Consider the following 22142-nt stretch of genomic DNA (forward strand, 5'->3'; position numbering starts at 1 on the left):
TGAGCAAATGGGACATCAGTGGGAGTGAAAAATAGTTTTCTTACACCAGCTTTACTCTATTTACAGCTTTTATTGAACAGGATATCGTGGTATATGACCTATATATGAAGGTTAGACTGTGAATGCTTCTTAGAATGACCAATTATTTTGTCATGACTTTATATAATGGAGACCGTGCTCTCAGTTTAGAGCTGTGAATACTACCTTACTTTCAAAATAGTGGCAGTTTTTTCATGTCGGTCATTACCATTGAGGGTCAATCTCTTCTAAATTGGAAATTATTTGTACAGCCCATGAAATTTTGGTATACTAATACTCAGTGAAATCAGCAAATAGCCTGGATCTCAGTACTTTTTGAAGGTAGGAACTCCATTATCTGCCTTTGAGATGCAGAAGGACAAATTCATCCTCAGATCTCAATAGTTCAACATGTCTGTGTTGACTTGAATTTTTGTTCCACCAGTGGGCATGAATGTTATTTTCGGTTACCTGACCCCAGGAAATGCAAATTTTTAGCAAAAGTGGATGAAAGCTAGTTCATGCTTTGGCCAGCTACTACAACCTCCTGCTTTTCTTCCTTTTTTCTTACTTTCTGTTCTTAACTGGCTCAAGAACATTGCAACCACCGTCATAGTCTCCTGTGCTGCCCTGAACGTGCTTGTATCTTACCTTTGGATCCCTCCAGTGACTCCATGATTCCCTCCTGAGTAATTTTTGCATTCTTTTTTTCTTCTGTGTAAGATTACGGAATTGTTGCTAGTATGTCTTGTTAGCAGTTTTTCTCCTATCTTGTATTTTTATCTGTAGTCCCTGCATGTAAGGAGATGACTAATTCTAACTGTAGATTTGGGTCACATCCTAGCATGATTCTCTCCTACTGCTGCCATTAGATTTTCATACAATGGCCACATCTTATACTTTTACACTATGATTTAATTGGAGGTATGAACTGTGAACAGAGCTAGCAGAGGTATTTTTGCGGTGTAGGCCTGTCTCTTCTCAGACCACTATGCCTTGTCTTCCTCTTTAAGTAAGTGTTTTTAAGAGGAATAGACAAAGACTATTCAAGATTTTTCATGGCCATTCCCATGTAACTGTAACAACTCACTTCATTTATTCAGTAGTTTGTTTTCCCATCTTGGAAAGTGAGTCACAGGTACATTGTTACTAGAAAACCCTTTAATAATTTTAATTAAAGCCATATATATATATACACACACAGTTATTTGTAGATAAGAGGGTGAAATGTTGACCATTTGATTTACCTATACTGCCTATGCCCCCAGATATCGTAAGGCAGCCATCTTCAAGAAATGAGAGGTAGTAACTGAAGTGTTACATGTTTGGGAGAAGAAAAATCCTTTGTGCAGAAGAGAGAGTGGTGACACCACAGTATAAAAGTGTCTTTGGTATATTGTAGCTGGAATGCCTAGCCTTTTAAAGAGTAGTTTGTAGAGCAAATGATGAAATAGTGGTTGTTGGGGTAGCAGGTAGTTTTTGTAACTGTTTCTCCTTGTGTAGACACTGCTGCTGTGGCAGCTACAGTCTGTTTCCTGTTGGATTTGTAACTCAGCAGTTCTTTATGTGCTTTTAAGGTAAAATATGAAGAAAAGTGGCAATGAGGCTGCAGTTCCAGCATAGTGATGTTTTAATTGCATGGTTTTCAGCAGTGAATCATGTAGACATTTGCTCTTTGTACAAATAACTTGCATTGTTCACCTATGCATGTAGGTGATGAATATTTCATCATATATTATCTAGCTATGACAGGCTTTTCCGGCCATATGGACTCACAGATAACGATAATGGAACGTCTGACTTGTTTTCAATTTGTTATAACTATATGCACACTGTCATGACTTTCTGATCTATTTCCTCTGTTGTTCCTATGTACTTGTGTTCTTCTGAATGGGTTCTTTTGCAGTGGCTTTAAGTAAAATAATAATAAAAGTAGAGTAATTCATTCAGTGATGCTTGCTTGTATGTGTTAATTTTAAAAAATATTTATTTGCACATCTAAATACTGTACTCAGGGTTTGTACCATTTCATTTACTATTTTATTTAGTGACTCATTTACTCTTTTACTTAATGACTTATTCAAAAAGGGTATTTTCTGGAGTTGCTATAAATCTTCAGGGATGATATTTAGGGCCTGTTTGTATCTAACATTCATTTGGAATCTTGTTTTTTATTATTGTTTTTAATCACAGTGGTAGTGTTATACACTAACTTGTCACGCTTTCAATTTTTTAGTTTGGAAATGCTGGACAAAGTAGAGCCACCTACGATTCCTGAAGGCTATGCCATGTCGGTGGCATTTCACTGTTTACTGGATCTTGTCCGTGGTATCACTACCATGATTGAAGGGGAGTTGGGAGAGGCAGAAACAGTTATTCAAACCACAACAGAGACAACTTCGTTACCAGCACAGTCTTCAGAGCAGCAAGACTTGCAGTCTGTATCTGACCAATCAGAGAAAGAACTAGGTATGTAAAATACAGCAGTTTTACATAAAGCAGGATTGAAATAGTTCATGCTTTGTTGCTTAAATTTATTGTTTCTAAACTGTATATAAAAACTTCTAGTGAAGTGGCTTTTTTTTTTTTTTTTGTGATGGAACAGCAGTAGTCTCTAAAAAAATACTTGATGTACTACTTCTCTCCTATAGCACCTTAGCCTTAGACTCCTTCTGGTGTATTAATGCTGTTCTACATGTATGTATGTGGGATGTGAGGGAGAGATAACAGGCATTCTGTTCTCCAGAACCACTGTTTTGCCTTCCTGTGTCCTTGATTCTGCTTAACACTGAAATCCAAGGTCACAAGAGACAACCTGACTGAGAGAAATGTGGCAGTTACGACCACATTGAAAGAAAAATGTATTTCTAGTCACAAGCCAAAAGATGTTTTAATGGAGAGATTTTAAATAAGATGGAGGTAGTTAGGGAAGAACTACTTTAACAACAGAAAGAATAGGAACTGAGGCTTGTATTTGTGCAACATGTGAGGAGTCTGTATATGTATATACAGAAACACCTGGCTCTCAAGAGTGGCTTTGGCTTGTGTACTAGGAAGCGGAGGCTGTAGCACTGAAGGTTGTAGCGAGGCCTCGACACTGCAGAAGGGCGAGGAAGGGGGATTGTCCCCAGCGCTGTCCCGAGCCGCCCCGGGAGCACAGAGCTCTCCGTGGTGCTGCAGGCAGCCCCGGCCCAGCCCATTGGCGTGGTCGAGGGAGGGAAGGAGGGGTGGAAACGATACGGGCACGATTATAGGTCTGTTAGACCTATATTTTTTTCCTATTAAATTAAAGAAATGAAAAAAATACGGAGAATTATAAACACCAGGGGAGAGTATTTTTTCTTTGCTGGAAAATTTCAGTGAGTTTCTTGTCTCACATCTATGCACTTCTGAATCTTTATTTTTACACAGGTTAAAAATAGTTATATATACTTGTGAGATTTTTTTCATGTAATTTAGAATAAGCATTGCCTTGGTGACATTTTTTACTTTAGCAATGTTACTTTAACTGCAGCTGTTTAAATGGTACTAGTGTGAGTGTGTTTGTGTATATGCATATATATGTCTGTGTAAATGTACATATAAAAACACTTTAAAAGATGCAGTTGCAAGCTTTTTGTTTGTGATATAATTGAAAGTTATTAAGTAAAATATTGTGTTTCTGCTATAAACAAGTATATGTATTTTTTTCAAGTTAGCAGAGCTGTCTGGGAAGAAATGGTGAATGCTTGTTGGTGTGGTCTTCTGGCTGCTTTATCCCTCCTACTTGATGCAAGGTATTTGGTCTTTCATTTCTCAAAGATGACATTCCCAGCTATATTTTGAACTGACTTTTGATACTGGTTCAAGTTGACAGTTGTATGAGAGAGTGCTGTTCATGGCACCTGAGCAGACAGATTTGTGGGTTAGTGATGGCTAGACTGAGCGAGGATCTGTTAAGTGTAAATGACACAGAAGTCTTTAGAAGTCTAGTATCAACCTTTAATGTATTTCAATATAGAACAATTAATTACATTTTCAAAGGCTCGCATTTAAGCTATTTAAATTATTTTTATTCCTTTTTACTTTGACTGAATGTTTCAACACCTTGAAGTCGTTCTACCCGTGTTCTGATTATTGTTGATAACAGACTAAATAATGTGCCAGTACTTGTTAGTACTGTGCAGTCTTTGAAGTGGAAAAGCTGTTTACTAGGTAATAACTTTGGTAACTTAATTGTCTATTTGAAAGAGTCTTTTGTTGTCAAACACCATTTTCTGAAATTAGTGTTAAGTAACTCCTCCTAGTCTCCTTTGCCAAATTATTCAGAAATAAAGACCAGTTTTATAGGAAATGTTTCTGAAGGGTTTTGTTGATTGGTTATGCTTGCTCTTCAGTATTTGTAGTGTTGACAGGTTTAAACTATATGTTCTCATTGCTTTCAGTTTTGGTTAGCTGCCCGATTCTGTGCCGTGAATTAATTCTTACTAAACAATGTGTACTCTTTCAGCACTGATGAAGCTGCCACTGAAAATATTCTAAAAGCAGAATTGACCATGGCTGCACTTTGTGGAAGACTGGGTCTTGTAACATCAAGAGATGCCTTTATCACTGCCATTTGCAAAGGATCCTTGCCTCCTCACTATGCCCTTACTGTATTAAACAGCACAACTGCAGCTCTATCCAGCAAATGTAAGTAAATAGGTTCTCCTTAATTGTGTTTCCATGTATTGTCCTCTAAACCCAAATCTTCTCAGGATGTGATTGCAAAGATATGCAACTGTAGTATTTGGCTATACTAAATTATGTTAGAATCCTCAGATAGGATCTAGACTGCCTGCTTTCCAGAACCGATTAGTCTTGCAGCATCTGCTGGGCATCTTTCTAGTCAACCTAAAACTTCCTGAACGCTTAGCATATGTCAGAAGCTCATGTTCTAAGGAGATCTGTCTATCATCCTAAAGATCTGTTAGGATATGTAATTAAGGCATTCAAATTCTGGAAAGGTCTCTGGACAACTCAGATACTTAAAGAGTTGGCTAGAACATTCTGCATTTGTGGTGTACTACAGTCTTTCCTACAGTTGTCTAGTGATGGTAGTACTTACTGCGTAAATGGAAGATCTTAAGTTCTGGGCTCTGTTCGGCTTACAAGAAGTTGAATTTATGCTTCCCACATCCTGAGAGAATGTTGTAATTCGTGGGATATGCCAGTTGAGGATGTACTCTGATTCTAATTTTGAAAATGAATTACTATGTACTGAGAAATGTAACTACCTGGAGCATATGCAGATGGATCTAACATTAGACCTCTTAATATAAACCAAAAATACCTTAATCTGGAAACAAGGACCAGCACCTTTTACTCCAGCCCACAAGCTAAGTGTATTGTTAGATCATAGTCTGTGAAGCAATATGCATCACTGAGCTACAAGAATCTCTACGGAAATAAAGCAGTGAACTTAAGTTATTTTATGTGTTACTCTTTTCTTTACAGGTGAGTTGTAAAATGGGTGTCCTGAAGTCCTGTATTGGAAAAACATCACAACATAGCATTTATGACACCTTCGTTTTCTGAGTGCACTAGTACAGTGGTAGCACACAGTGATACCATTTACGCACACTTACCACAGATAACTGAGTTTTGAGACATAGTCTAATGCTTGTATCTTAGTGCAAGTATTTCAGTCTCGACATAAAAAGTATAAATATATTGCGAGCAATATCTAATAGTGAGAGTGAGTAATTACTGGCTCCTTTAACTCCGTGAGGCAATGACATAATAATCTAAATATAACTGAAGGTCTCAAAGTGAGCTACCTTAAAGCTAATAGTGTGAAAAAATTCTCTGGACTGTCTTTGCCAGAAGGTGGTTGTTACTACAAGTAAGGACTGGATTTTAAATTTAGATTTTTTTTCTTTTTGATTTTCCTCTAGCATACTCCATTCAGGGACAGAATGTTCAAATGATCAGTCCCTCAAGTGAGTCTCATCAGCAAGTTGTAGCAGTAGGGCAACCCTTAGCTCTTCAGCCACAGGGAACAGTAATGGTAAGTACAACTTGTAAATGATCTCATCCTGCTTAACTGCTTCTTCCTGCATCTCACTGTGTCTCAAAAATAGGCACCAGATAAACAGCATTCTTACAAATAATGGTTATCTGAAGTATTATCCTAAGCTTTTAATTTGGAACAGCCCTGGACAGCAAAGTTCTCTAATTGTAAAGAAGACTTACTCTTGGTTTTTAACTTAACTCAGCTCAGCAGCTCCCATCCATTCCATTTGAAAAACCCTAGGTCTCAGCTGTGTTACATGCCTGTGTGTGAAGGTTCACTTATAGGGTTTTTTTAAGGTAGACTCTGCTTTTGTGGAGAAGATGCACTTAAAGCTGGAGTACTTGAACTTGTGTCTTAGATAATAATGTGAAACTGGGAGGAGAGGGCAGTGAACAAATTGTATTGAACCCCAGCAAGATAAGACTGAAAGAAGGAGAGATACTGAACTACTTCTCTAAAAAAGATCCATTGCACCAGTACAAACAAAATGTAATGTTTAAGCTATTTAGTAAAAATTGCAAGTTTCCTAGAAATACTATTATTGTAGAATAATAAAAATTGTGTGGTCATTTTTCTTTTTTTTTTTTTTTTTTTCTTTAGCTGACTTCAAAAAATATCCAGTGTATGAGGACATTACTCAACTTAGCTCACTGCCACGGAGCTGTTCTTGGTACATCATGGCAACTTGTCCTGGCTACTCTTCAGGTATAATAGGAAATATTTATGCCTTTTTTGCCATAATTTGGTTTTGCATTTTTATGTGAGCAATAGAAGAAGCTTTGATTCTACTCATGGTGTACTTTGAATTGTCTTGAGTAAGTACTGTAGCATTTCCCTTGGATTCTGTTTGGCTGAAAGACTGCCGGCTAGCCGGCAGTACAAAGTTAGTTTCCTCTCTGCCTGGAAATAATTTTCTGCTGAAAATGATCCTTTTGTATTTTAGCATCTTGTGTGGATTCTGGGACTGAAGCCTGGTGTTGGGGGTGCATTAAAACCTGGAAGAGCTGTAGAAGGGCCCAGCACAGTAAGCATGATTGTTCATTTTACAGTTAATGATTATGCAGTATTTTCTATTGCAATCTATAAGAGACATTTCTGTCTCTTTTTCAAGGTTCTGACTACAGCAGTTATGACTGATCTGCCAGTTATATCCAACATACTTTCAAGGCTTTTTGAAAGCTCACAGTAAGAAACCTTATCTTATAATTAAAATAATGTGTGTATATAAAACTTGGCAGTGTTATGATAGCTGTTATTTTTCAGGTACCTTGATGATGTGTCTTTACATCACTTAATAAATGCCCTTTGCTCCTTGTCTCTGGAAGCCATGGATATGGCCTATGGAAACAATAAGGTATAAAAAGAATTCTTTATTTTCTTTTTAGATGTTTTTTTGAAAAAGACTTGTACATTTACCCTTTAAACTATTTCTATTGTTACGACAGTAATACATTTGATACTCCAGAGTGAAAAATACATTATGAACCAGAGAATGTCTTGTTTATAATGGTTCATACAGTTACTAAATTCTCTGAACATTCTCATTGTGTTCCTGCTGTGTTTTTTGTTAACTAAGGAATGTCATGTGTTTCCATTAATCAGATTGTGGGTGGATAAAACTTTTAAAAGCCCTTGTAATTTCAGAGGTTAGGGATTCTGAATATTATAGCGAGATGCTAATTTTCGTTTCAATTTTCTTTTATGATATATTTGAGAAAAAGCCTGACAGTTTAGATATTAAAAAACTCCTGATAATTCGTATTTACTTGGGAAAATGACAGTCTTTCTGTCAGCCTCTGTAAACAACCTTTAGCCCAGAAAGGTTAAAGACCCTGTAACTGAGTAAGATTGAGTATACATTCTCCTACTTGTAATCTAATCCCAGAGGAGAGTTTCTGAAAGTTTTTCCTTGATTATTTCTAGTTTTCACTAGAGATAATGAGATGATGATGACAGAAGATATGCTTTATAATATTTGACAGTTACAGCAACAGAGAATGAATTAAAATCATCAAAGTTCGTGTTTAAAATCAGTTGAAAATAAGAATAAAAAATCAGCAGAAATGGGAACAGAGAATGATTCCAGCACAACAGTCATTTTGACTATATGTTGATTTAAAAAATTAAAAGACGCTTATCACAAATATTTGCATATGTATTTGATGAATGGGAAATTTATCATATTCCTGCAGGGCATTTTTGAGGATGATGGAAGATAAAGCATAAGGGGATTCTTAAATGAAATCTTACATTGTTTGTTCATATATAATTTTAACTTTAAAAGTTGTGATGGGAAAAAAGGCTGTTAGTAAAATATGTTCTAAAACTAGATGGAGGGAAGACTATGTAAAAATGAGAGTTTTGAAAGCAATATCAGTGCTCTGGTTATTGTGAAACTTGGAGAAAAGCGTATGAAAAATGATGAAAAAAGTATTCTTCATGGTATGCTGTTGCTACCCCCTTGTGGCTTTTCGTGAAGTGCTGCAGAGGCTGTGGAAACTTCCCAGCCATGCTGCCGAAGCTGTTGTGACAGTACTCACAGCCTATGAAATACTTGATTAGTCGCACCTTAATTTATAAATCATAATGTAGCAAAAGGCTCTGACATTATCTGAGTTACCTCGAAGTCATGTGTTCAAATTCCATTTTATTAAGGAACCATCGCTTTTTGCTGTTGCTAAATTACTGGAAACAGGACTAGTTAACATGCACAGGATTGAGATTCTTTGGAGACCTCTGACCGGTCATCTCCTGGAGGTAACTAATTGCTTTTATCAGTTGTACTAGAACTTAGTTTGTATTAATACAGATCTTGTGGAAATGCATTTTTCAAGTGTAATTTAAAAAAAAAAAATCTAAACTGTATTTGCATGTTTTGGTTTATGCACTTTGTTTTTGCAACTTCAATGCATCAAAATTTTAATCTAAAAGTGAATTTATATATTTTAAATTCCAATATTTTAATATCTTTTACTGACTTTGTCTTTATGGTGCTGTCAGTCTTTATACGTTTTAAACACAGCAGTGTTTAAAATTATCAATTTATTATACTTCATATATGTTTTATAATTAAGGTAATAGAAACAGGTTTCACTTTGGATTCATGTAGTACAAATATCTAGGAAGATTTTAAGATATGTTTTTGTGTCCTTATCAGATAGATTGAAGCCATTAGGTTTCTAACAAAGGGTTTGTTTGTTTTAAAAATATTTAAGCTAATGTTTTGAATGGTCTCTTTAAGAGAATACTGTACAAATATAAAAATAGGTTTCATAACCCTATTTCAATTTCTTAAGTATTTTAACTTCAATATGAAAGAGATGCTTCATCAAGGAAAAAAAACCTTTAATTTTGAATTTGAAACTAAAAACAGGTGACGGAATGTAATTGTAAAGTTTTAATTCTCTACACTGATATGTAGAAGAGTGAAATGTAAGAACAGGGTTTGATTTTAAAATGGATAAAGGAGAAGACTTTTCTTCCTCATTTTCCAGAAAGTATCAGACACTTCCTTAGAACCAGTGCAGTATTTCGGACAGTATTAAGGATTGGCCACGTCTAACCTTATTTATGCAGATCATCTCCACATAATGTTTTATCTAGGAGAAGGAATTTGGATGTTTAGGGGTTTAAAGACTTAAAGCAGAAGCATCTCTTTCTCATGTCTTTTTTTTTTCCCCCTCCAAGACAATAAGGTTCACATCCATTTTCATCTAGTAAGCAGTCTGTTTCAGTCTGTTATCCATTGTGGGTATTTGCCACTGTTTTGTAGGAAATACACAGTCTATTTCAATTTCTTTTAAAGTACTGCCTTATTTCCTTTTAAACCTAAGTCATCGAGGTACAATAGGGAAGGAGAAAACACCAGCTGCAAATTCAATTAAATACAACCTGAGGGAAGAATTCATTCCCTATCTCTGGAACTGATTATCTGGTTAGATTCAGAGCATCATGAAGTAGTTCAAATTCTCTCTTTTTTTATATAGGTAACAAAAATATAAGTAATTCAGGATAGTAGATATTTCTTGTCTGCATTTTTTTAACATTTAGCTAGCTCTTCTGCATTATCCGCCTTTTCAATTTGGCTAGCAGCTGATAAGGGAATGGTCCACCAACCCCAACGAAAACCATCAGTCTTCCTTGGACTTTGGTTCTGGATTCTCACACCTAAGGCTGGAAGGGTGGATGGAAATAATTATGCAGAGGTCATAGACCTTGAAACTGTAGACTTACCTTTATTTGTTTGAGAGTAATGTATTAGATATGGGAGTACAGTACATACTAGGTATCTATGCAATGGATTTTGCACAATGTTTTTAATTTTTCTGTTAAAAAAAAGCAATTAGCAAAACAGGTTTAGATAATTAGGAGACAAAGGGAAAGGAAGACACGCATTTGAAACTTAATCTTGAAATAGTGTTTGCTATTGTTTTGTCAAGTTTTTGAAATAATGGAGTGTAAGGCTTATTGTACATTCACTATGTAGTTACTTTTTGTATTTGAGAATACAGAAGAGCAGACACTTTCTGTGTTGGCTGCTGTCATGCTTCCTCACTTGATTATGTTAATCAGTGCGTGAAAGATGAAACTTTGAATTTTGTAGTAGCTTTAAGGCTAAGTTAAACCTGAGAGTTTCAGGCATTCATTGAAGAGTTGTTTGGTGCTTTTTAATCAATCATTATTTGAATTAGCAGTTAGTATATTCATTTTGGAAAATGCACTGGCTTGAACTGCTGTGATTTTCATTATGTTTCCTTCTCTTTCACTGCTTCCTATTTCTTCCTTATACAGAAGGTATGTCTGTCCAAAAGATAAAAGTTTTTTTACTATTAAACCTAATTTTACCATCTAGAGATTTATTGTATTGTTGTAAAAATTATTATAATATTTTATGTAAATTCTAATATAATTAAAATATCAATTTTTTATATGTGACATATTTTCATATCTTAGTTAAATAAAAGTGACTTTAAACAACACATTGTTGTGTTTTCAGGTCTGTCAGCATCCGAACTCCAGAATGAGAGAATGGGGAGCAGAAGCTTTAACTTCTCTCATTAAAGCAGGACTGACATTCAGCCATGATCCTCCATTATCTCAAAATCAGGTAAAGTAAGTTTAAGAGCAGCTGCTTTCCTCCTTTTCTGGAACTTAAAATGAACAGGAAATCAAAATCTTCCCTAGAGGAAGTTTTGTACAGTTCAATGAATAGGAGGCATTCATAAAGGAACTTTACTATTGAGTTTACAAAGCCTACAGCTGGAACATTCAGAATTAACTACTGAAAATCACCTCATGCATTCTAATGAACTACCCTCCTTCCTTTTTCAAATGGATAACAAAGAGTGGTGATGCTTGCATAGTGTGTCCGTTTGTTAGAACAAATTACAGATCACCTTCATGAGTGCAAAACAATTCCAGAATGTTTAGAAGTATATATGTGATGTGATGGCAGGTAAAAAATAAACTGCCTAACCTTCTAAATCACAGCTAGTCAATCCATTATTAATAAAACATTATAATATTTTCACTGAGGTTCAATGGATAGTTTTTTAAGGTCTCTTCAGTAGGAAGCTGAGTCTAGCCATGCTGGGTGAGCATGAAGTTGCATGATGGTTTTTATGCAACTGTGACAGCATGCTGTAGCTACTTCCTGGGGGACCTGGAGAAGAGGTTGGGGTGGGGGCGGGGAGGAAGAAAAAAATGTAGATTTCCTGCTGAGATCCTTTATAAACAGTTTTTTAGAACATTTAGAACAATTTGAACATTTAATGAATGAGTTACTGAATTCATTTAATGAATCTTCAATTGGTACTGTATGTTTTCACTTATTATACATAAAAATAATTAAGGATCAGGTAAATTTTAGCATCCTTAATATGCTTTATTGTTTACTTTTAGAGACTGCAGTTGCTTTTATTGAATCCATTAAAGGAACTGTCAAACATTAGTCATCCTGATATCAGGATCAAGCAGTTGGAGTGTGTGCTACAGATTTTGCAAAGTCAGGGTGACAGCTTAGGACCTGGTTGGCCATTGGTGCTTGGAGTCATGGGGGCAATCCGAAGTGATCAGGGGTAAGTGGTGGAAATAAAATTTTAAAATCATGTAAGATAAGAATAGTAAAAAGAATTCTGCTTTTATTTTCTTACTTTAATGACCACTTTGATAATAGCCATAATTTTAATTGTAATTTTTAGTTTATGAACAATTTTACTCAACAGAAATACAGCTTTTAATTTTTCCTGTAGCACACTTCTATTTTACTGAATTAATATTTCAGAAGACCAGAGTATTGTTCCACTCTACCCTCTGCTGTGGTCAGCATGCAGTATACATTGAGGAGTACTCCTTGTGCCAGTTCATTTGATCTTAACCATCTGCTGGATGCATCTCTGGTGCTTGCAGATAATTCTGTATGACTTAGCTGTTGCTTACAATTCCTCTGTTGTTTCTTTTTCTTCTTAAATCTTTGGGTAGTCTCTAGTGTGTGCCATCTTCTGAATGCTCTCTCTTTTTGTTGAAGCCCTCCTCCCTAAATGGCTGCTGGTAGCACAAGGATGGGAGATTATTTACTTGCTGTGGGTGAATCCCTTGATTGACTAACACAGGGGACTCTATTGCCAACACAGGGGGAGTGTTACTGGACTGGTCCTCTTGCCCACAAGGGAAAGTGAGAGGTAAAGTTACAAGGAGTTTTTTTGAAATGAGCAGTGAAATTAACATCTGGCCCTGGAATTGTAAGCACCAAGAACTATATCCACACACTTAGACCATGTTATCAAGACTAGCACCAGGATAGGTCAGCAAATAACTCTGCTATCAGAAGAATTCACCTTGGTGTATCTCTCCTTTTGCCCCACCTTAGGTTCTGTCTTCTAGACATATGAAGACCTCCTAAAGCCCCTTCAAATGCTTGAAGGTTTTTGCTCTTGTACCTGTATTGCTTGCTCTGGCAGTAGTTACTCACCAAAATCCCCAAGGGTGTTGGCATTCTTGGTTGTGAACATCCTCTTTTTGGTAGCCGTGGTTCCTTTGGTACCTGCTTTTCCACACTTGGTGCAATGCGTTCTGTGGTTCCTACATGTCTTTTGATTTTCACTGTAGTTGTTAATGGATGAGAACTAACACAGATTCCTTCTCAAGACAGTCTTCAGATCCTTTTACATCTCAAACCCATACCTCACTGGCAGATATCTCAAGATGTTACTAAGATTTTGTGTTATATCTTAAGTCTTCTCCTACAAAGCATATAGAATAATCTACTTTTCTTCAGCTACATAGCACTGTTTGCTCACATCATATCCACTACTGTGGGAAAAAAAAATGAAGCAAGCCTCCTTTTCCTTGGGAAATAACTGAATTTCTTGCCTCACTTAGAACTGTGAGCACAAGATGCAGGCACTATTATCATACTTTAAATATAAACTTATCGACCATGAGACTTTCTTCACAAGTGTCTTCCCTGTGGTCAGTGAACATCCTGGATTCCAGGATAGAAATCCATTTACCTTCCAGGAGAACTTCTTGCCAGGCTGCTATAAATACAAAATGCTATTTTGAGAGCCAGTGATACTTCAGTCACTTCTTGATTGTGCGGTTCTAGCCTGCCAAGCAAAAGGAAGTCTGTCTTTGAAGAATTTTTCAATGGGATGCCCCTGTTTATTTTAAGGATAGATAAAGCCCTATATGATCATAAGTTTTCAAGCTAAGCTTAAGTTTCTTGCATTTATATTTACCTTTTTGGTGGCCACCTATAACATTAAAGACAATTTTACATTTTGAAATTAGAAAGAGAGGTTACTTTCCCATTAACTCAGCACTTCAAAATGAATACTATAACTACACTTTCATTTCCTGCCTCCTTCCCTTCTCTCTTGGAGTCCCTGAAGGTCACATATGTCTGGAACTTTGTAGTGAAGAGGGAACTGGAGCAGTTTTGGGTGTGTTTCACTTTACAGACTCCTGTAACAAATATGAGGGAAAGTAGTGTGTGAGCATTTCCTCCATGAGTATAGCAATGATAAATCCTTTGCTCTTATGTAGTAGGATGGATGTCTCTCTGCAGTGTGCATCATATTAGAGAGTTGTTAGTTATACCATTATTGTCCATGTGAAGTTTCTTGTGCTTTCCTCTGGCTTCCATGACATGCTGGCTGTTATAATACAGTGGAAATGGCCCACCTATGATTTCCTTTTGAATTAATTGAAAAAAATATTATTTTACTTAGGATTCTGAAATATGTAACTGATATATCTGTATTCTGAATTTTTTCCTGGGATATATATTCTGAAGGACACTAAGTTTCTGTATTACAAACCTTTGGAATTTTTTCTTACGTATATTAAACATTAAGCATTTAAAAAAAATATGGTGAAATTTAAATGCAGCTTCTTCATCTACGCTCCACCACTCCATTTGATTCCTTCATTTTGTCTGTCACTAAACAGGGTTTTAGTTATAGATGACCTTGCTGCTTCTGACAGCTCCTTCTCACAAACCTTTCCTATATGACATTTTTATTTTATGTTTATATTCAGAATTTAATTCTGAAGGCAAAGTATTTATTAAAGATGTATTTAATGGCAGATATTTTGAAAAGATTTTGTCTAACATAATATAGTATTGAAGCAAGTAAGACTACCATTACGTACGTTAGCATGCATCTTCCCTAATAAATCAAAATACATTTTGCCCACCTGTTTGGCATACTTTAACTAATTTGTAACTGCTGATACAAGAAATTGTTCAGAACAGCTTACTCTTGGAAGATTATAATGTTCAAACTTAAGCTTTGTTTTGTCTGTTTTAGAATGTTTGCTTTTTTAGAATGTTTTAGCTGACACATTTGAACTAACAAGTCCTAGAACTCTAGAACGGAGAAGTGGACTTCACTATATAAAACTAACCAAGGACCACTGGAGAGTCTAAACTTCAACTTCACTAGCTAGTTAACATGGACTAAAATACTTCATCAGAATTTGAAGCTTCAACTTATATCTCAAAAAACTCTCTAGTTGAAACATTTAAAATGTTGCAAATTCATCTCAAAAACATTAAAATTTTTTTTAATAATTTTATCTCCTGAAGGTATTGTGTTCAAAACATTCGTGTGCTCTTGAAGAAATTTGAAATGAGTGTGTGTGTGTGTGTGTTTTGTTTTTTTAAGAGAGTCCTTAATACGAACTGCATTCCAGTGTCTTCAGTTGGTTGTGACAGACTTTCTTCCAACAATGCCATGTACTTGTCTACAGATAGTTGTTGAAGTTGCAGGAAGCTTTGGACTTCACAATCAAGAGCTAAATATTAGCTTAACTTCAATTGGTTTGTTGGTGAGTTTTGTATTAACCTACAGTGATGCTGCTTCTGCCTCGCCTCTCCTCTCCTCTCCTCTCCTCTCCTCTCCTCTCCTCTCCTCTCCTCTCCTCTCCTCTCCTCTCCTCTCCTCTCCTCTCCTCTCCTCTCCTCTCCTCTCCTCTCCTCTCCTCTCCTTTTTCTCTTTCTTTTCCGCAAGTTAATCTGTAGTCAATTCTACAAATGAAAGCCAAAACCTATTTTTTGAGTCCTTATTGAACTTCCATGCTGTCATTTGGAATCATATGTAAATTGAGTGAGCACAGTTTATCTTTTAATCTGCATGACTCCAGGGTTAGGTAAAGAAATAGTATTGTGTTATAACCATGTTCATCAGTATCTTATTTTTAATACGTTGTTTCCCTTTCTAGTACTTCATGTATAACTGGGGCCTAAAAGCTGCGGCTAAGAAAAACACTTTCTGCACCTTGCAGTATTTATGTGCTGATCTTCTTCCATCAGTGTAGGGAAATTAATATCTTTATGTACTTCACAAAATACTTTTAAATGTGAATATGAGAAACAATTTATTTCATGATCATTAAGAGCATTATAATATTTTTATTGTACAATAGCATATGTCTTATTTATTTTGTAGTGGAATATTTCAGATTATTTTTTCCAAAGAGGTGAAATAATTGAAAAGGAGCTAAACAAAGAAGAAGCAGTGTTGCAGAAACAGGCAGAAGAAAAGGGAGTGATGCTGAATAGACCTTTTCATCCTGCACCACCGTTTGACTGTCTTTGGTTATGCCTGTATGCCAAACTTGGAGAACTCTGTGTGGATCCCCGACCTGCAGTTAGAAAGAGTGCTGGGCAGACATTGTTTTCTACTATTGGTGCTCATGGAACTTTATTGCAACATTCAACGTGGCACACAGTAATATGGAAGGTATGATGTGTAAGCTTCCACTGAAGGTTTTTTTAAATTGCATTGACATTTTGGTAACCATTGACATGCTATTTTAATATCAGTTAACTAGTGTATTAAGACTTTTTAAAAGTAAGATATGGTGGCAGAAATCTGATGTCGTCTTTTGTTTGTTCTTTTTTTTTTCCACACTTTCTTTTCTCTGGCCCTTAAAGCCTCTTATGAAATGTAGTTTTTGTATCTTGACCATTTCTTAGTCAGGAGTTGTGTAAAAAGGCTGCTCCTTTCCTATGAAGATGAATGACTCCTTTGTGTGAAAATATGGTGGCATTTGAGGGTCATATGATTGGATTGATCTGATACTAGATTGAGCTTTACTTTGCACTCTGTTTTGGCTCTCTTATTTGAGAGGATCCGTCAAATGCCCTATTTTAGATCACAGTCGTGTTGGTTGTGGTTTATGGAAAAAGGCTACAGTTGAGTCTGTTGCCTGGTATACTTGTGAGGTATCTGAGATCCACTGGGTTTAGCCTTCTGTTAGTGCTAATACTGTTCTCAGTGGTTTTGATCATGCTGTTTCTAACCCTTCTCAAGTGAACATCAGTTGGCTGATTCTTACTCTTAGTTGTTGCAGAGACTGTTTAGAATAAGGGAATTCTCAAGGTGACACAGTGACAGAAAGGATAATGGAAAAATTACTATTTTTTGTTGTTTTACCATGAATACAACTACGTTATTTGAAAAGTTGCTTTTTTTCTCTTTTTCTGACTATTACAGGTTTTATTTCACCTGTTGGATAGGGTTCGAGAATCTTCTACCACAGCTGACAAGGAGAAGATTGAATCAGGAGGGGGCAACATTCTCATTCATCATTCAAGGGATACAGCTGAGAAACAGTGGGCTGAGACATGGGTATTAACACTGGCTGGAGTTGCAAGAATATTTAATACCAGGAGATACTTACTGCAGCCTTTAGGTAAGATTTATAGTTTAAAGTTATTGACAGATACAGTAATAAAACTTCTGCTTTTGTATATTTTTTTCAGTTAAAGTACTGGGCAAGAATCTTAGCTTAAAAGTGTGTTCTGTTGTTTCTCACCTTAAATGACATGAAAATTATGGAGTTTTTAATTCATACTCCTTAGAGGCAAAAAATGTAAGTACCAATTTCATCTTCCGTATCCCAGTACTTGAGATTAAATCTCACTAGTCACAATTCTGGGTGCCAAATACTTCAATTTGTAGCAGCCGGATAACAATAATAATTTTTCTCTTCTATTGGTTGTCAGAACATATTTTTCCTCTTGTTTTTCTAAGGTTATGCAACACTTGCCTAGAACTCTTCCATGGCATCAGTGGGTCAACTTTTAACAGTGCTCTTACAATGTAAAGAGAATTCACTTGTAAAGTCAGTGAAGTATATAGCTTGGAAAAGAAGAAAGAGAATTTTTTTAATGAACAGATTGGACTTGTTATGACATGAAAGGTGTTGAGATTACCCACTATTTCAAGTGATTCTTTTTCTCCGCTCATGATACTCTTCCACTGTTTGTCTTGTACAGAGATGTTAGTTTGAGTTACTTTACTGTTGTCCCTAATGCAGCTAACTGAAGTGAGTTCCCCTTTTCTTCTTCCTTAAAATCTTACCTTTCCCATTTTGAAAGTTTTTATTTTTCTTCTATAACTCCTTGGTATCTTTATTTCTTTGTCTTCCTTTTTCTCAGGCTCTGATTTTTCCCTATTTCTTTTTCACTTTCCCCTTCTAGAAATTAAACATTAGGTCATTTACCAAGCTATTGTAAAATATAAAACATTACTACATACAATTGAACAATGTAAATATATTGAACTAGATAATATAATTCAGCATTCATGCCTGTTTTGTACAGAAAAAATGTTTTGTTTCAGTTTAGGCTTCTTAACAGAGATGTTCTGATATAATTTCAAAACAGCTTTCATTTCTACTTTGGTTAACTAGAATTACTTAAATACATTACTTTCAAAAATAAAAATGTGATATAAAGAATGTATAGCTTGCAAAGAAAATTCCCCATTACATTAATACACCTTCACCATCCCATAGTATGCAATTAATATATGTAACTGGAAATAAGTTGTATTTTGTTTCATTTTGGTTATTTATGATACAGATATTAACATATTAATAGCTATCAAGAGTATTAGTCATTTGCAGAAATGTAGTAGATTTTAAACTATATTAAACTTGAGTTGAAACTGAATAAAAAATTAAAATATTACAGGGTTATTTTAATTATTCAAACCAGTAATTAGTAACGTAGAAGACTGAAGGTTAATGCTAAATTTAGTGAAAAACTTAAACTCCAAAAATGAAATCTTTCTCCACAGTACAATTATCAGAGCATCTCAAATCAGTTCTTTATAAATGCATATATAGATAATATATATCTATAGATTTGACCTTTAGACTATAGATTTCACCCTTAATTCCTTGTGTGTGCTTAACACTTTTTGAAATCAGCAGGCATCTGGTATGTATAAGAACAAATCTGTTTCACTATCCTGAATGAAGAAAACTTATTTTTCTGGTATGGGATGTGGTATGTCCTTTTTCGCTAGCAAATGCAACATAAACATTGATATATTGTTTCATTCATCATATTTGTGTGTTTCTCTGTCACATTCTTTCTGGTTATGGTTCAACTGATATGTTCTGAAAGTCATTCAAGCCGTCGCCTAACCTCATGAAACTTCTCTCTATTAGAGTAACAAGTACATGAACAGCCTTTTAGAGACAAGGTGGGTGGGAAGCGGAATAGGAAGCCAGTTCCAAGCTGATTTTTTTTTTTTTTCCCTCTCTTTTTTTTTTTAAATAGGAGACTTTTCCCAAGCCTGGGATGTTCTTCTTGATCACATCCAATCAGCAGCACTCAGCAAAAATAATGAAGTTTCCTTGGCTGCTCTGAAAAGCTTCCAGGAGATCTTACAAATTGTTTCTCCTGTCCGAGACTCGGAGAAGCCTGACACACCACCTGCCATCAATGTTTCTGTACCTGTGGTGGTAGGGACAACAACTGCCACTAGTCTTGGCAGATCATTCATGAGAACTGACTCCATAGGAGAAAGAATAGGAAGATACAATGGAACTGAACCACCTGTAGTAACAGATGAGATAGAAGATTTGAATCTTTGGTGGGCAGCCTGGAACAGCTGGTATAGGATCGGTTCAGAAAGTACAAGGCCTCCAATTACTTGTGATAAATTGACTTTCATTCCCAGCCAGCCTTTTCTTACAGCTTTAATTCAAATATTCCCAGCTCTTTACCAACACATCAAAACTGGTTTCAGCATGGATGATCTCCAAAAGCTGGGTGTCATTTTGCACGGTGCTGTTTCAGTTCCAATCAGTTCTGATGCTTCTCCTTTCATCCTTCCATCTTACACTGAAGCAGTTTTGACAAGTTTACAGGAAGCAGTGCTTACAGCTTTAGATGTTTTACAAAAGGTAATAACATGACTTCAAATACATGGTGAAAGGTAAACTACACTGTGTCTCAGTTCTTCTTCTCAAAACTGTAGTGTGGTGACTTAAACATGAATTTTTAAATTCTTTACAATTGCACAGTGTACTGTATTAGAACAAACACATCTCCATTCCTGGTGCAACCTGAGTGCTCTACATTGAAAGGAATGGTGTAATCTTTATGAAATGCACTTTTGCTTGACTGCAGAAATACCTTAAGTGTGGTGCTGTGTTTGTAGCCATTTACTTGTCTATCTAATATTACAGTATTGTACTATTATGAGGGTCTGTACACAGGGTTGGGGAATAGTCCCCCAAACAGTATTCCTTATGTTGCCCAGGTGCTGCCATAAACAAAGTCTAGAAGAATAGTGATCACAAGAACTTTGAGTTCATGCAAAACAAAATATGAGAAGGTCTCTGGCAGATCACCTACCTTCTTGCCTCTTGTTAATCAGTTGTTTAAGGAAAATGCTGCATCTCTGCTTAAGGAATTCTTACTATAGAACTCATCCTCAAAGAGCACCCTTCATGCAAGTGAATCTGTAAAGAACAAATTAGGGTGCCTTTTTTCTGGATAGTTAAAAAAAAGAAAAACGGTATTGCTGCTTTCTTTCTGGAGTTGTAAAACATCTCCTTGCAAAATACATTTTTCATTCGGAAAACTTATTTATTCAAACGAAGCAAAGTTGATAATGAGATGCATTTATATTAAGCACTGCTTAAAAAAAAACAAAACAAAACAAAAAAAAAAACACAAAAAACCTACTTGAGAAATGCCAGAATTAAAACTGTCCATGTGACCTGACTTCATTCCCTTTGGGCTTTCATGTTATATAACTACTTTGCTTAACTATGTGGTCATACCTTTTCTTTTCCCCTTCCCCCTCTCAGGCAGGATCCTGCCTGATTTAGCTCATAGAACACGTGGTGCCTACTTAATAAGCATCAATTCATCATCTTGTTTTCTTTTTCCTTAGTGTGGGTTGACTCATCTCATACTCATTTAAACCCTCCAAGCAAGGCAGAATCGTTCCTTTAGTTTATGAGTTTAACAAATATTCATGAATGTATTTCGAGAACAGAGGTATAAGATTAGAAGTTGGTATTAAATCTCAGTTTTGTATGTGGGGATATAAATAACATGAAGTTTTAACACCAATCATATCCTCTACATTTTCATCCTTTTCCAGTCAGGCTTGACCCTTTTGTACCCTGCCCTTTCCAGCAGCTCAGCTCTGCCCAAGTCCTGTTTTCCCCACTTAATCACTCCATATATTCACCTCAGATGTTTCTGTTTCTTTGCTAGTCTCCTTATCCAGGCATTAGTGCTTTTCAAAGAAGGAGTTACTAAGAGTTTTTAACATGAGGAAAAACTGCAGCTTTTTTTTATACCCTTGTTCTTGTCAAGATGTTAAACTGTGAAGTTTTCTTAAACAATAACAAAAGCAATAATTCCCCATGAGAAACAGAGACATCCCCCTTCCCCTCTCCCAGTCGAAATGGTTAGCATGGCAGTTACAAGCCTTTGCAAATACAGACTTACATAGGATGTCTTAGGTAACTCAATTTATACAGTACCTCCCACCCCACCTATAGTTATATTACTAACAGAACAGTACTGAAGTCACTGAAAAATAAGTTAAAGTATATTTGGACATAGTAAGTTCTGTGAAGTCACATGATCGCTCCTATTGACTATATAACACAGTACAATTCACAGGATAAGGTAGCCAGCCAGTGCTGATGTGGAGCAAAGGCCATCCATCAGATGGTTTTGCTGGAGGCCACAGTATCTTCTTCCTCTGTTAAAATGAATTAATACTCTCAGGAGTACAACAGAAGCTAGTGGAACAGTTAAAGAAGAGTATGTAAATACTTGCCACCTTCTTTTAAACAAAATGTTTCTTGCATGTTTGCATTGTGGGATCAGATTAAGTTTTGTTCTTTGCCGATACAGGAAGATTGGGGTCAGTTCTGATTTTCTAAGAAGTTCTGGAACAACCTTGTAATTGGAATAGCATGAAAAAACCCTGACATTTTTAAGACTAAGCCCCTAACTGGTTTAATAACGAGATTTTACGATGTGATTGCACCAGCAAAGGACATTCCAACTCAAGAACATAGGACTGGAAGGGAACCTTGGTCCTCCTTTCAGACTTCTGTGTGTTGAGCCCATTTTACACGCTTTGTTTTGTTCTTAGTTTTCTTTTTATTCCTCATTAGAAGTTGTTTTCTAGTCTTTCATTGCTGTAGTATAAGTGCCTACTTTGTCACTGTAGCTCAGCTAAAGATTGTACTCCAGCCCAAATTCTCTGATTATTTTCACTGCCTCCCTACATTGACTCTGGGTCAACTCTAC

General features: G+C 35.9%; 1 protein-coding gene across 5 annotated transcripts in view; it reads left to right on the forward strand.

Moving 5' to 3' along the window:
• Window positions 1–22142, forward strand: part of MON2 (MON2 homolog, regulator of endosome-to-Golgi trafficking) — a 97959-nt gene that overhangs the window by 30758 nt on the left and 45059 nt on the right. For all 5 annotated transcript variants that reach the window (XM_068400428.1, XM_068400431.1, XM_068400429.1 and 2 more), the window contains exons 12-26: window positions 2255–2487; window positions 3713–3794; window positions 4508–4689; window positions 5934–6046; window positions 6653–6757; window positions 6996–7076; window positions 7164–7237; window positions 7316–7406; window positions 8708–8809; window positions 11049–11159; window positions 11954–12129; window positions 15223–15385; window positions 16006–16299; window positions 17056–17254; window positions 19134–19762. In XM_068400428.1, coding sequence (XP_068256529.1) covers window positions 2255–2487; window positions 3713–3794; window positions 4508–4689; window positions 5934–6046; window positions 6653–6757; window positions 6996–7076; window positions 7164–7237; window positions 7316–7406; window positions 8708–8809; window positions 11049–11159; window positions 11954–12129; window positions 15223–15385; window positions 16006–16299; window positions 17056–17254; window positions 19134–19762 — 2635 coding nt within the window. The remainder of the gene's footprint in view (window positions 1–2254; window positions 2488–3712; window positions 3795–4507; window positions 4690–5933; window positions 6047–6652; window positions 6758–6995; window positions 7077–7163; window positions 7238–7315; window positions 7407–8707; window positions 8810–11048; window positions 11160–11953; window positions 12130–15222; window positions 15386–16005; window positions 16300–17055; window positions 17255–19133; window positions 19763–22142) is intronic.

The sequence above is a fragment of the Nyctibius grandis genome, chromosome 5 (genome assembly GCF_013368605.1).
Source record: "Nyctibius grandis isolate bNycGra1 chromosome 5, bNycGra1.pri, whole genome shotgun sequence".
Classification (NCBI taxonomy): Eukaryota; Metazoa; Chordata; class Aves; order Nyctibiiformes; family Nyctibiidae; genus Nyctibius; species Nyctibius grandis.